The sequence below is a fragment of the Mus pahari genome, chromosome 16, assembly GCF_900095145.1.
Source record: "Mus pahari chromosome 16, PAHARI_EIJ_v1.1, whole genome shotgun sequence".
In the NCBI taxonomy this organism is placed as follows: domain Eukaryota; kingdom Metazoa; phylum Chordata; class Mammalia; order Rodentia; family Muridae; genus Mus; species Mus pahari.
The window spans coordinates 44,759,213-44,772,870 of record NC_034605.1 but is presented as its reverse complement, the minus strand read 5'-3'; the positions used below and the strand labels follow the sequence as shown (position 1 = coordinate 44,772,870).

At 46.1% G+C, this 13,658-nt stretch overlaps 1 protein-coding gene across 1 annotated transcript in view; it reads left to right on the top strand.

Moving 5' to 3' along the window:
- Positions 1 to 475: 475 nt before the first annotated feature.
- Adtrp (androgen dependent TFPI regulating protein) overlaps positions 476 to 13,658 on the top strand; it is a 61,566-nt gene continuing 48,383 nt past the window's right edge. The window contains exons 1-2 of the mRNA XM_029547569.1: positions 476 to 869; positions 12,214 to 12,348. Coding sequence (XP_029403429.1) covers positions 717 to 869; positions 12,214 to 12,348 — 288 coding nt within the window. The 5' untranslated portion in view covers positions 476 to 716. The remainder of the gene's footprint in view (positions 870 to 12,213; positions 12,349 to 13,658) is intronic.

Here is a 13,658-nt window from a genome sequence, read left to right as displayed (position 1 = left end):
CGCCCTTGCTAACCATGACGTACACCCCCCAACCAGCCATGTCTACACTCTGACTGGCTTGCTGGCCATGACTCTCTCCCAGTGCTGCTTCCCTCAGGGCACAAATGCTGTACGGATGGAATGTCTGGACATCTTTAGTTCTGTAGTGTAAGGGTGTGGGGATGAGCCTCGAGTCGGTTCCTAGAGGATCAAAGGCTTTCCTCAAGCTTGAAAATGCCTCAGAGATTTCAAAAGCAGAATGACTACACCCTATTTCCTTATCTTTCTTCAGGCTATAAACACATCCAAGTCTGTACTTCCTGGTTTAAAAGGAACCTCCCCTTCTTCACTGGGACACTGTCACTACCTCTGACCTTTCAGCCAAATGAAAGAGCAGAGGCATGACCTTTTACCGAGTTGTCATTTGTAACAGGTTATTTAGCAAGCTATGCCCTCTGTTCAAAGTGCAACTTAATGGATTTCCTTGAGCCCTGTTTTGAAATGGGTGCAAACTGTCAGGTTATCTAAATGCGTCTATCTCAAGATTTCCTCCCACACTTATAAGAGAAGGTGCCTAAGTAAGAGAGAGAGAGACAAAGTCCAGCTTGTGTTGAAATGCTCATTCCCAGAGGGCTTTGTTTCTACAGCTTTCCAGCCTGAACAGAGAGCAGCTGTGACACCCAGGACTCGGAGTGAACGCAGAGCAGGTGCCACCGTCGCTCCGATCCACAGAAGCCATGACTAAAACAACCACGTGCGTGTACCACTTTCTTGTTCTGAACTGGTACATTTTCCTCAATTATCACATCCCACAGATTGGAAGGGATGAGGAGAAGCTAAAGGAATTCCACGACGGTGGGCGATCCAAGTACTTGACACTCCTTAATCTGGTAAGTCAAGTTTATCCATGTCTGGAACCAACTTCTTATCAGTAATGTGAGTTTTTCCACGAACCACTTTACTAAGCACAAGCCCCCTATAGGTCTTTCTTCTTCATGGTTAGTGAGTTTAGGGGCTTCCCCCTGTTAATCAGTAATTTGTTCTAAGGAACTAAGTTTGGAAACTCTCTGCCTCTACTGCGGTGTCTAACTGTTAATGCTCTTTTACAAAGTCTTTCCGAGCCCAACTGGGGGACCACAGGCTTGAGTACAAAACACAGAAGAGATTTTTTTTTTTTGAACCTTGCTTGGGAAAGTCTGTGCAAAGAAGGCAGAGTGTCGCATGTTGAGTAGGAAGTGTGACTTCCAATGGAGGAGTAATGTCATTTGACAGCACGCACCGACTCACAGATTTAGCCAAGAAAAGCAAACACATTTTGCCACCTTCCTCTCCCACTACAATTTTTTATAGGCTCAAGATCCATCTGAAAGGAGAGATCACCCGAGTCAACAACCAATACACAGTTTCAACTATTATAACCAAACCGATGTTAAAACCAAACTTATAGCTTAATCCGCTGTTGGCTTCCTAGCCTGGCTGACCATGGACAAAATCTGAATGAGTTGAAGAAAACTGCCTTGTAAGAAGTATTTTAGGGATATAATTTTCAAGGTAAAAACTAAAAATGTAGCATTCTTCAGACATGAGAATTGATGCTTGAATTTTTGTTGTTGCTAAAATACACAGTTCTGCTGGGTGGTGGCGGGGCAGGCCTTCAACCCCTGCAGAGGGGGAGACAGGCAGGCCTTTTGAGTTTGAGGCCAACCTGGTCTACAGAGTGAGTTCCAGGACAGGCAGAGGGATACATAGAAACCCTGACTCAAAAAAAAAAAAAAAAAAAAAAAAAAAAACAAAATAAGCAAACAAATAAATAAATAAATAAATTATAAATATAAATAAATTAAAAATAAAATAAAATAAATACAGTTATAAAATTATCTGGTTTCAAGCTGCAAATTTTCTTTTTCTGTTTTCAAGATTTAATTTTACTTTTACTTTATGAGCATGAGAGTTTTTCTCGCATCGCCTTTTGTGCATGCATGTGTACTACATATATATGTCTGGTGCCTGTAGAGGCCAGAGGGGGCATCAGATCTCCTGATACTAGAGTTATAGGTGAGCTGTCCTGTGGGTGCCGGGAACTGACCCCGAGTTCTATGAGGAAGCAGGGGCAGCATCCTTAACTGTTGTAACTGCTGCGCTATTATCTCTCAGGCCCCAGGATCAGAATATGCTAATCCCTCAGAATCTTCAGTATTGAAATCCTCATTTTGCAACGGGAGCAGAAGCATGGTGGTGGGGTGATGCTATGTTGTCTTCAGTGTGGGAATGTTGAGTTCAGATTGAAGAGCCTCTTGAGGCCCTGTCCCCTTCCCTCTGGCCTTGTGTTCCCCTCTGGATATTAGCCTGAATATCTTAAGCTCTGGACCCTGCTCCCTTGTGCTGGAAAGTGTCAAGGCGGCTATTGGTTTCAGTCTTGAGATGTCACGAGGGAAAAAGGTGAATCATTAGAAAAGAAAACAAAGACTGATTTTGTAGAATCTCTGTTGGGTAAGCTGAGGGCGCTTTAATCTACTAATACAAAGGCAGACTCCTGTATGGACATTCTGTCACACACAACTGTGGAGCAGGACAGACTTAGCACACAACTCCACATATATCCTTTATTTATTTTGTGTGAATGTATGTGTGTGTTTGGGGGGGGGGGTTCACATGCACCACAATGCATGGGGTCGAGGTCAAAGGACAGCTCTCGAGTCAGCTCTCTCCTTCCACCATTGAGTCCTGAGGCTCGAACTCAGGAAGTCAGGCTGGGCTGAAATCTTCTCCCTAGGGAACATCTCATGGGTTCAGATTATATTCTAGTTTAATCCCATTTCCTGTCGTACTGGTGAATTAGCCACCAAATCAAATCCCATTGGTTGTTCCTTCTGTTGAACCCACCTCTCCCTCCCCAAACTTCCTTCTGGCTCCTTCTAAACTCTGATTACTTTGCATCCGAGGACGGCCACCTTAGCTCTGCCCTGTCCTTTCCTACAGGAAGTGTCCGCCCCTCCAAGACTCAGATTCCAGGTTAATCTTACAGAGTCCTTTTTTTTTTTTTTTTCTTGAATTTCTTTAAACATTGTGTGTGTGGGGGGGGGACAAGAAAATAAAAACATACAGCAAATCCGACCAACAAACAAAAAACAAAACAAAATACCCAAATTCACCCCTCAGGTCCCTTTTTTCTCAGGAAAGCTACTACTGTCTCTGGTTTTATCTGCAGGCCTCCTTCCTCATTTTTCTGCCCATATCCCCTAAGGCCTATTCGCCTCTGTTCAACATTATGCTTCCTAGACCACCCGACGTCCAGTGTACAGCACAGTTTTCTCGTCCTTTCCCTTCCCTTTCCGTAAATGTAAAAAGCGTTTGAACTCTCACTAGCTCAAAACCAGTTCTGCCACCCGCCCATGCTTTTATCAACACGACCCACTTAACAGTTCCCCACTGTGTTCACAGGCTAGAGTTCTGTTCACGTGGTCTGCTGTAGGCGTGGCTAAGATGAATAACTCCTCCTCTGGCCCTAGTAGGAGAGCAAAGGAGACCTTGCCTGTTGTGATTTCCTTTCGCTTTGACTTCACAGAATATTCCCCATCTGACAAAGATGGGTTTAGTATATTTTAGGGAACCCATCCAAGGATAGTTTTCAAAGAGCTTGACTAATATAGTCGAGCCTCAAAATCTCTGCCTCTTGAGGTCTTACATGTTCACCTGTGGCTATTCGTTCTTAACTGATTTATATTTTCATTAAAACTTAAAATTTCCATTAATAGAATGATCATACTATAGAGCTCCTAACTTTAAGGACATGTTTATTATTACTAGTGATGTCAGTATCCTACTCATGTTAGCAAGAATTGTAAATTTTATTACGTTGTATATTGTATGTTAGTTTTGACCTTACTTTAACATTAGTTTTGCCTACATATTTGTCTCTGTACCATGTGTGTGCAGGGCCTGTGGAGACTAGAAGAGGGCGTCAGATCTTTTAGTGCTGGAATTATAGGCAATTTGATACCATCTTGTAGGTTCTGGGAACAGAACCCCAGTCCTCTGTAAGAGCAGAAAATTCTCTTTAAACACTGAACCATCTCTGGAATCCATCGACGTAGCAGGGATTACATCTCTCCTCCTTTTACTTATATTTTCAATCAAACATAACTTTTAACGCCTTTGTAATATGCCCTGCTAGTCACATTAGCCTTCTATGTGTTCTTTCGTGTTAGCATACAAACCAAAATGGGCATCATGGAATTTTCATACAGATTTTGATTTTATTGATCCCCACCCACACAGCCTTCCTCTGTCCTCCTACCCCTCCCCCACCCTGCTTGTCCCCAGTAGTCCCCAACCTCCCTGCATGTCACATGCGTCATTTGACATTTTTTTCTTTCCTCCCCTTTCCAGTTTCATGACTTAGAGACTGCAGCCCACGCATAGAAACAGTGCCGTCTAGAACCTACATAGGAAGGAAAATGTGTGGCTTTTATCTTTCCAAGTCTGATGTACCTTTCCTCTCAGACATCCTTAATTTCTAATTGGCTGAGTGCACATCTGTGTCCGGGTTGAATAGCAAAGCCTGCCTTATTACAAGTCAGCTTTCAGAGCTTGGTGCCTTTGTCCTCCTGACACCGCCCCCCAGGAAGTCCCAAAAGACTTGGGAGTCCCAAAAGTCATGGAAGCTGCCAGAGGGTTGGTGGCTGATAGAGAGCTGCTAGCAAAGAAGAGAAAGGCAAGGGGACAAGAAAATCACTCCCGATGAGACAGAGAGAGGGAGTGGGAGTGGGAGAGACAGGGAGAGGGAGTGTACTCTGGTGGCTGTGTCCGCTGTAAGGTTCCTCTGTCCTATTGGTTACACTGTGACCCATGGGCTAAGGACTTTATGCTGTTCATCCTCACATTTGTTAAGTAGAAACACAAACAGAAGCTCACAGCCTGGCCCTAAGAAAAGGAGAGAAGATGGAAGGGAGACAGGGAGCTGAGAGTCATCTTGTGCTTGACAGAGATGGACAGAGAATGAGGGACATAGTGACTTAGTAGAACTCCTTGATAAGTTCTTAGTGGGTGATCTGGATGTGAATCAACCATCTCATACTATGTACACACATTCTACATGCGCAACTCCAATGCATGCCTCTCCACAGTACACTCTCTGTCATTAGCTAGGACAGGATGTCTATTGAGACATCCTCTCTCTGCTGTAGCTGCTGGTGTAGACATCCCTGACATCCGGGCTTTTGGAGAGGTAGAGCTTCAGGGGCAAGCAGAGAGCAATGAGTTCTACCAAGTGAGGAAGCCCTAGCCGCTGAGTATGGCTTAGTCTGCTTGTGCTAGCTCGATGTACATAGTACCCAGTCCTCCACAGATGTGTTCCTGGTTTTCTTCACTCCTTTTCCATCCAAGAACTGTCCCTGGCCCTAAGGGACACAACACACCCCTACTAGTGAAGGTGGGGAGCCTTTGGCCACTTCTTGATGTGCAGGGTCATTGGATTGGCTCAGATGTCCCAATTTTAGGAGCCTGAGGTGAGATTCTTAGAGTCGATCCCTTTCTAGCCCATGCCTCTTTCTCCAGCAGACATAAACCTGTCCTTTGCTCTCCTCTTGTAATGCTCCCCAAACCTCCTGAGCCTCAAGTTCTCGGGATGACAACAATGTGATGTCATTGCATATGTCCCCCGAGAGGATGATTCATGGCTAGAGAAAAAGAAGTCCCTCCTCCCCGTTGGCACAAACTCCAAGGCAGCCTTCAAACAGTAGAAAGGCAGGGTCCTATTTATATTACAGTGCCCGCTCTGGTACCTAGAGGGAAACAAACCCTTGGTTCCCATCCCCGAGTCTAGATCTTAACCTGCGCAGCTCTTTAGCTTTACAGGGTCCAAAATACACAAGGCTGATGATGTTCACAAAGATGCTTGCAACTCTCACTGACTTAGCTAGGTCTCAGGCAACTGGAGGCATTACAGATGACAGCACAGAAGGAATGGACATCAGCAGCATGCAAATAAAGCGGCTAGGGTTTATCGAGTAGGCAGAAATGGGTAGCATTCTGGTTCGTTCTTTAAACCCCAGTGGAGAGATCTGTGCTGAGAAGCCGGGCTTCTGGAGCTAGAGCGCTGGCTCTCTACCTACTTCCTGTGTGGTTCTAGGAGCGTTACCCCTCACTTTCCCACCATCTCGGTTTGTTCCTGCGCAGCACTGAGGAAAACACATCCTCCCACCTCACAGAGCTGAGAGATTTCATTCCACAGCTCCCAGATGGTGTGTGGGCTTCCGGTGGGTGGGTCACAGGTGGATCTCTCCTCCCGGAAGCACCCTCAGCTGGAGGAAGCTGTTGAGGCTAGGGTTTATCACCTTTCCCTGAGGCTGAGAAAGGGCCACTTCACTTGGGGAATCTCTGCAGGGCCACTCAATACAAGAGCTCCTCTAGGATCTGCTCTGCCCCCAGTTCTTCTCTCTCCCTGCCACAGATACTTAAAGGGTATTATCCTCAATGAATCCCTATAGGCACATCTCAGAACCACACAAGTTTTCTCTCATCCTGGCTTTTATCCTATCAATAACAACCTACAGAAAGTGTTCCCTCCCCCTCCTCCTCCTCTTCCTCTTTTTTTTTTCTTCCCCTTTTCCTTATTCTCAGTAAAGGCAAACTGACAAGACCCACTCCTCCCCCAACCCCCACCTACCCCCCCCCCCCCCCCGACCTCTCCACCCCAGCCCAGTGTTATCTCTAACACCATTCGGCTGGGCTGGCTTCCTAGCTGTTACTCCACAGATGTTGGCCGAATGAACTGGTAAACAGTGCATCCTTCTAACTGGGATGAGCCACTTGCCAGGAAACCCCATCCCCCCTGCAGGTTGCTCTGTCCCAGGAAATCCTACCACTCACTACCCGAAAGCCACTGTTCACAGCTACACAGCCTTGGCCAAGGTTTCTTACCCTTCTAACCAACACATCCCCACAACTCTTGCTCTCCCTGTTTCCCTCCTCATTATTCCAAATTGTGTTCTTTACATTATTTGTCCTCCTAGTTTTGTTTGTTTAACTTCCTTGGTCATCTCAAGGGAGTTGTATTGTGAAGTTGATCTTTTTTTTTAATTTAATTTGTTTGTGAATGTCACATATGAGTCCAGTTTTTACCCAATTTGACCACTCCCCCTTCCCCTCCACCTCCCCCATGTCCACCGATTCTCCCACTCAAGCTTAGGACTTCTTCAGTGATCGATGCTTTACACCCACACACTCTACTGATTCCGTAAACTCAGGAGAGCACCTGTTTAGGGCTGACCGCCTGGATGGGATAAATGATCAGGCAGCTCATCCCTAGGGAACACTGATGCTCCTCCCTCAGTAACCATGGATGGATTGCTTGTGGCCCCTCATCGGGGGGGTGTGGCCTTGCAAAACATCCCACACCCACCTTGGCATGTCAACAAGCTGGTACCATTGTGCACATCTTATTTGGACAACCGCGTTGTTGAGATTACACGGATGAAACTTCAGCATCTTCTTGTTGTTGCCGTTGTTAACTTTTTATTGGTTCACTGTGAATTTCACATCATGCACTCCAATCCCACTCATCTCTCCCTCCCCTTCTACCCTCCCTCCATCCTTGCAACCCCCTCCCCCGCACACACACACACACACACACACACACACAAACACACACAACAGAGAAAAACAAATCTCCCTGTGGAAGCTGTAGTGTGTCCCACCGTATACCCTTTTGTCCACTCGTTTCAGCATCTTTCTTAAAGGCACATGAATGATGAGTGGGATTGTGCACTTCACATGGTCCAGATAGCCTTGGATGAGAATAGACATCGGTCCCTGTCGGTCCTTGTGCTCTCTCTAATTTTAGGTTGGTCTTTCACTACAAGGGTTGCATCAGGTTGACAGAGGGGTAAGGAAAGTCCCAGTGTGACTGAGTCAGGCCTGGAGCCTTGAGCTTGGCACTGGCTTGCTACGCTCATCCACCCGGAGTCATAATGTCTTCTTCAGGGAACTTGTGGAATCTCCCTCTCTGGAATTATTATTATTATTCTTAATGGAAGAAATTTTCATTTCCTGGGGTTGTTTAAAAAGGTTTTGGCTTTAGGGCAAGGGAAATAAACTTGATGAGTTGGAGAGGGTAAGTTTCCATGATTTTAAGATCCTCATGGATTTGTGAAGACATGGAATATATAAACTAAATATCCTTCAGCTACAGTTTTTAAAATTACATTAGTTGTTTTTTTTTTAATGTAAATTCGCCTCTGTCACTGGTCATAAGTTTGTTAGCTAGCAATAGAAACAGAAAGGCAGTTACCAAATTTAGAGCAGTGAGCCTTTCAGGAAAAGTCCCAGAACATTCCACTGGAGTAGAGTCAGGGAAGAGCCAGTAGAAAAGATGAATCGGAAGCCATTAGCTATGAATAGCCTGTGATCAACAGGACACCATGAAGCCTACTTTTCCTTGGAGCCAGTGTCCAAGGATGACAGAAGAGCAGACCACTACCCATTTGGATGACCTGAGATGATCCAAATGCACCCTCAACACCACACAGGACTCCCTAGAAGTGTGTGTGTGCACGCGTGCGTGATTCTAAACATTGTCTTATTTTTTTCCTTGGTGGATGAGATTACTATTCATCTGGATAACCTGGTTGATGACCCCCTAGATAACCCTCTACACTCCCTAGAAATCCCGCTTTTACTACTCCTTACCCTCCAACTCTGTTCGGTGGCCCCTTTAAACCCTAGCTCTAGCCTGTGCCTTTACCTTGGCCTGACCCTCAACCCTTTCTCTCCTACACCCATGTGGGACCTGCCGCTGCCCAAGTATTCCTTGTTGGTAAGGATGTATCAAATCTGTACTTGGATCAGTGGCAGCGAGGCTGCCTCACCCTGAGTTGGCGTCTGGCATATGTCTGCAAGATGGTATGTGTGAACTGGGGGTGGAGGGGGGTGAGATGATTGGCATATTTACAGTAGGGAAGCCAATTTGTATTGATGGGGAGAAACCTCGGAGGAGCTGAGTAATCTGCTTCCTTCCTTAATCTGATTTCTATCCTCTGTGGCTGACAGGGGCAAGGAAAGGGATGGGCTTGACGCTCTATAAGATGCTTCTTTGGCCGAAGGACATTGGGTAGTATAGACTTCACTCTCTAGGTGGTGGAGGCAGCCTCTCTCTCAGTCTCAAAGAGGGCAGGACCAAAGGATGGTCAACGCGCGTGCCTGCGTGCGTGCGTGCGTGTGTGTGTGTGTGTGTGTGTGTGTGTGTGTGTGTGTGTAGAATGGCTGTGTTGATCAACGAAGCCCAGGCCCCAGGGTTGCTTCTGCAAAGTGAGGTAGCAAAGGGCTGCTGTGGCCAAGAGTATCTGGAACTGAAACTAGGGCTGAGAGCTCAGTGGGAGGAGAAAGGAGAGAAAAGAGGCAACTTCTGACATCCGTGTGCAAACTACTGCACACTCGGAATTCTACAGCTCATGGGTTTTGTGCCAAAGGCACCAACAGTAGGGGTAAATATTGTGGAGGGAACCTCTGCATGACCTTTAGAACTGTGACTCTTTCCCTCCCTCCTACACCTACCCTCTGCCCTTGGGAAGCCCCTCTTCCTCCCCAGGAGCCTTGTGACTCTCACCCAGCCTGTGATTCTGCCCTGGAATCTGCCGCTGTGGCCTTGGATGAGCCTTGCCTCATCCTGTGCCTCACCTGAGGTAACTTCCAGGCAGTTGTTCCCTGCTCATAGCTCCCTCAACAATTTCATTCCACCTGAAGAGAACTATCTAGGTCTGCTCCTCCCAGCTGCGTCTCTCAGACCACTTGATAGTAGCTGTATTTCCAAGCACAGGTTTTGCTGCTGGACAGGTGGCCTTCAGTCTCAGATACCTAGCATCAGCATCCCCCAGGGATGTGGCTAGGGAGGAGGCTCAGCTGCTTAAATGCCTGAGCACAAACATCAGGACCGAACGAACTTCCATCCCCAGCATACGAGGCTAGGCACGGTGGCAGAACCTTGACATCCCAGCCCAGGGGACCTGAAGATAGGCAGGTCCCTGGGGATTGCCTGCTGACCAGCCTAGCTGAAGCAGAGAGCCCCAGACCCCAGTGAAGGCCCTACCTCAAAAACCAAGATAGCTGTTATCTCCTGGCCAAGGTTGATCCCTGGCTAACCCTACCACCACACATCCAAAAGAACCTACAACCTTGGGAAGATTCATAAACCGTAATACCTGAGCTGTCCCCTTAGGCCCATTAAAGGGGAAATCCCTGGGGGTAGGAACAGGGCACTGGTAATTTTTTTAATGTTGTATTTTATTCTCCTAGTCATGTAGATTGTTCTGCCTCAATTCTGCTCAAGAAATCTGATGTTTCTTAAGGCTGGCTCAAGAACCAGACCCCAAAGCCTTGGGACTTCAAGCCAGCTTGTTAATCTCTCTTTAGCCCATTTTCCTCCTCGTCTTTAAGATGGAGCTAATACTGACACATCACTAGGATGTTTGAGAATTAAATGAGTCTCGAGTCTGGCATGTTATAAGCCATGACTGAAAGTCAGCTGTTGGAGTTGTGAGTCCCTGGTAAAATCCATGAGCGATGGATGTCCAATCCAGACGTTTCTGCCCGCCCCTTATTCCTCCTTTCCAGGGACTGTGATCCCAAAGTCTGTGGGCAGAGAAGAGTCCTGGCTTTCGGAGAAGCTCCAGGTAGTACACTTTCTGCTGGTCTGAGGATTCGGCTTCCAATCATGGATGAATTGTCTGTTTCTCCCCACCCCTCTTCCTGCCCATTCCTCAGCCTAGGGATTGTCCTGAAGTCAACTTTAGATACTTGCCCATGTCTAAACTTCAGACACTGTTCCCCAACAGCCAGCTTGGATCACTTATCAACCCAGCTTCTCTGACTCCATAAATTTCCTATCTCATACGCTAGGCTGGAATTCATCTGCCCCTCACATGCCAAGGCAGAGCCTCTGAGAACTGAGGTGACTTATAAGGCAAACAAACTTCAAATAAACCCAATCTCTGTACAGTCAGCACCCACCAGACCTTACGTTAGCAGCCATAACATTGTACAAAACACACAAGGCTTGATTTCCAGGCCATACTGATGGCTTAGTATCCTGAATCCAAAGATCTGACAATTGACTCTAAAATCCAAGTGTCTCGGTCACGAGTATGATGTAGCAAATAGAAAATTTCGCATAGTCTAACTTGATTTTTTTATGCACAAGATCATTATTAAGAGTATGGTATAAGGTTACCTTCAAGCTATTTTTAAGAGGCAAACGTAAAATATAAATTGATTTTGTGTGCACGCTTGAGTCTTCTCTCCGTTATGAGTCAATATTCTAAAATCTGAACAAAGAAATCCTCAATCCGAAATACTTCTAGTGCCAAGCCTTTAGGATAAAAGGACTTCAGTCTTACTGAAGTAAAAGAGGCTCTGCTTTGCTCTTGCCCTGCCTCAGGAACCTCACAGAACTCAGCAGCTGCCACAACTCCTGGCCTTGCTTCCTGGATCCCATGATTTAAATCCTTCCAGCTATCACATTGCTTCCCCGAGGCCTTCAGGCAGCCCCTTTAGGTAGAGGGCTGCACTGGCCTCTCATCCTGAGAGAGAGAGAGAGAGAGAGAGAGAGAGAGAGAGAGAGAGAGAGAGAGAATATGAGAATGTTCATGCCTGTCCCTATTGAGACCAAAAGTCAACTTTATTTCATGAGCCAGCATTTTTTGGAGGGCCCCCCTTTCTCTGCCCTCACCCCACAGTGCTGAGGTTACAGACACGTGCCGCACCACTCCATGCTTTTACATGAATGATTGGAATCTGGTCTTCAGGTTGTGAGGCAGCCTGTTGTATCCAGTGCCCCCTAGGCTTTTACCTTAGCTATCTTTCCTTGGAAGGGACTCCTGGCCATGCCCCACTGTGCCTGGCTGGCTATTCACACTGAGATGTATATTTGGCTCTTACCTCTATGCAGCTCATTACTTTCTCCCTTTAAAGTCTATTTTCTTTCCATTTTAGCCGAAGACCATTAGACTAAATACTGTACACACTATTATCTCCTAAATGAATTCCCTCAATCAGTTTTAGTGTGCAAGGTCAAGGCCCAATGAGCTGGAATCCCAGCCCTTGAATTGGCTCTGCACCCAAACGACCCCACCGCCCCTCCTTCTCGAGCCAGCATTGCTCCCAGAGGGCCGAAGCTTTACAACAGTCAAGGATGTATTAATTAAAGCCAATGAAAGTGCTCATTTATTGTAATGAATTTAGCTCTTGCAGGCCATTTTCTTTGGGGTCGCCTGCCTGGACGATGTACTGAAAAGAGTCATCGGAAGGAAAGACATCAAGTTCGTCACATCCTTCAGAGATCTGCTCTTTACCACATTGGCTTTTCCTATATCCACGGTAAGTATCCAAATGTGTGTCCAGCCTCATCATTGCGTACAATAGATGGATACTTCTCCTGGAACAAGGTGGTCTGGAGACTTCTATAACCAGAGTATCTACATTTCCACAGATTTTCTGTCTGGGGGTTGACTGCATTGACCAGCATCATCCAGGAGTGGGGTACACCGCAGATGAGCTTATCATTAACTTTCTAATTTTTTTCAAAGATGTAGCTATTTATTTTATGTATATGAGTACACGGTAGCCATCATGTGGTTGCTGGGAATTGAATTTAAGGGCTCTGCTTGCTCTGGTCGGCTCTGCTCACTCCGGCCCAAAGATTTATTTATTATTATAAATAATAATAATAATACACTGTAGCTGTCTTCAGAGGCACCAGGAGAGGGTGTCAGATCTAATTACGGGTGGTTGTATGCCACCATGTGGTTGCTGGTATTTGAACTCAGGACCTTCAGAAGAGCAGTCAGGTGCTCTTAACTGCTGAGCCATCTCTCCAGCCCAACGTCTTTTTTTTATTTGTTTGTTTGTTAAGGTTTTGTGTGTGGTCCTTGTTGTCTGGTGGGAAAGCATAATCCAGATAAAACCAGCTCTCCATGTTTGTGGAGTTTGCACCCACAAATTTAACTGAGTGCAGATCAAACATAATTGACAAATGAATTAAAAAACAAACTAAAATTACTTATAACAATGATGTTACATTTACATCGTACTGGATATTGTAAGCGGTCTCTAGCTGATTTAGCATATATAAGGGGATGTATGTGGGTCCTATGTAAATGTGATTCCATTATGTAGAGAGGACTCGAGCCTCTGTGGGCTGTAGCATCCGTGTGAATGCTAGGGGATAACCGTTATTAGTGGGACAGCTTTGCTTCCATCATGATGACAGGAAGGGAGTCCCTAGGTGGGAAAATGATCTACTCGCTTTCTCTACATCTGGAAAGCTAACACATACAAAACTTGTAAAAATTAAAGACATAAGAGCTTCAAAGTTGGCCCATGGAAAAGACACATGAGGAGCGAATGACAGCCCAGTGCAGAGAACAGGGAAGCTGTTTCATTCGCTGTGTCCAGGGGACAGACATCAGGCAAAGCAGACTGTGTACTGCAGAAGGAAGCTTGTTTTCCGGTGCTGCCAGGTGGCTATTCCATTGTCCATGTGTTCATTCATTAGCTAGGACTGAAGCAGACTCAGACCCCACATGCTTGCTGCACAGCAGGGCCTGGCCTTAGAAATGACTACCTCATTCCTCTGGCCAGTGCTTTCTGTGGCTCCAAGACTTCAAAACTAAATGCAGACTGGGACT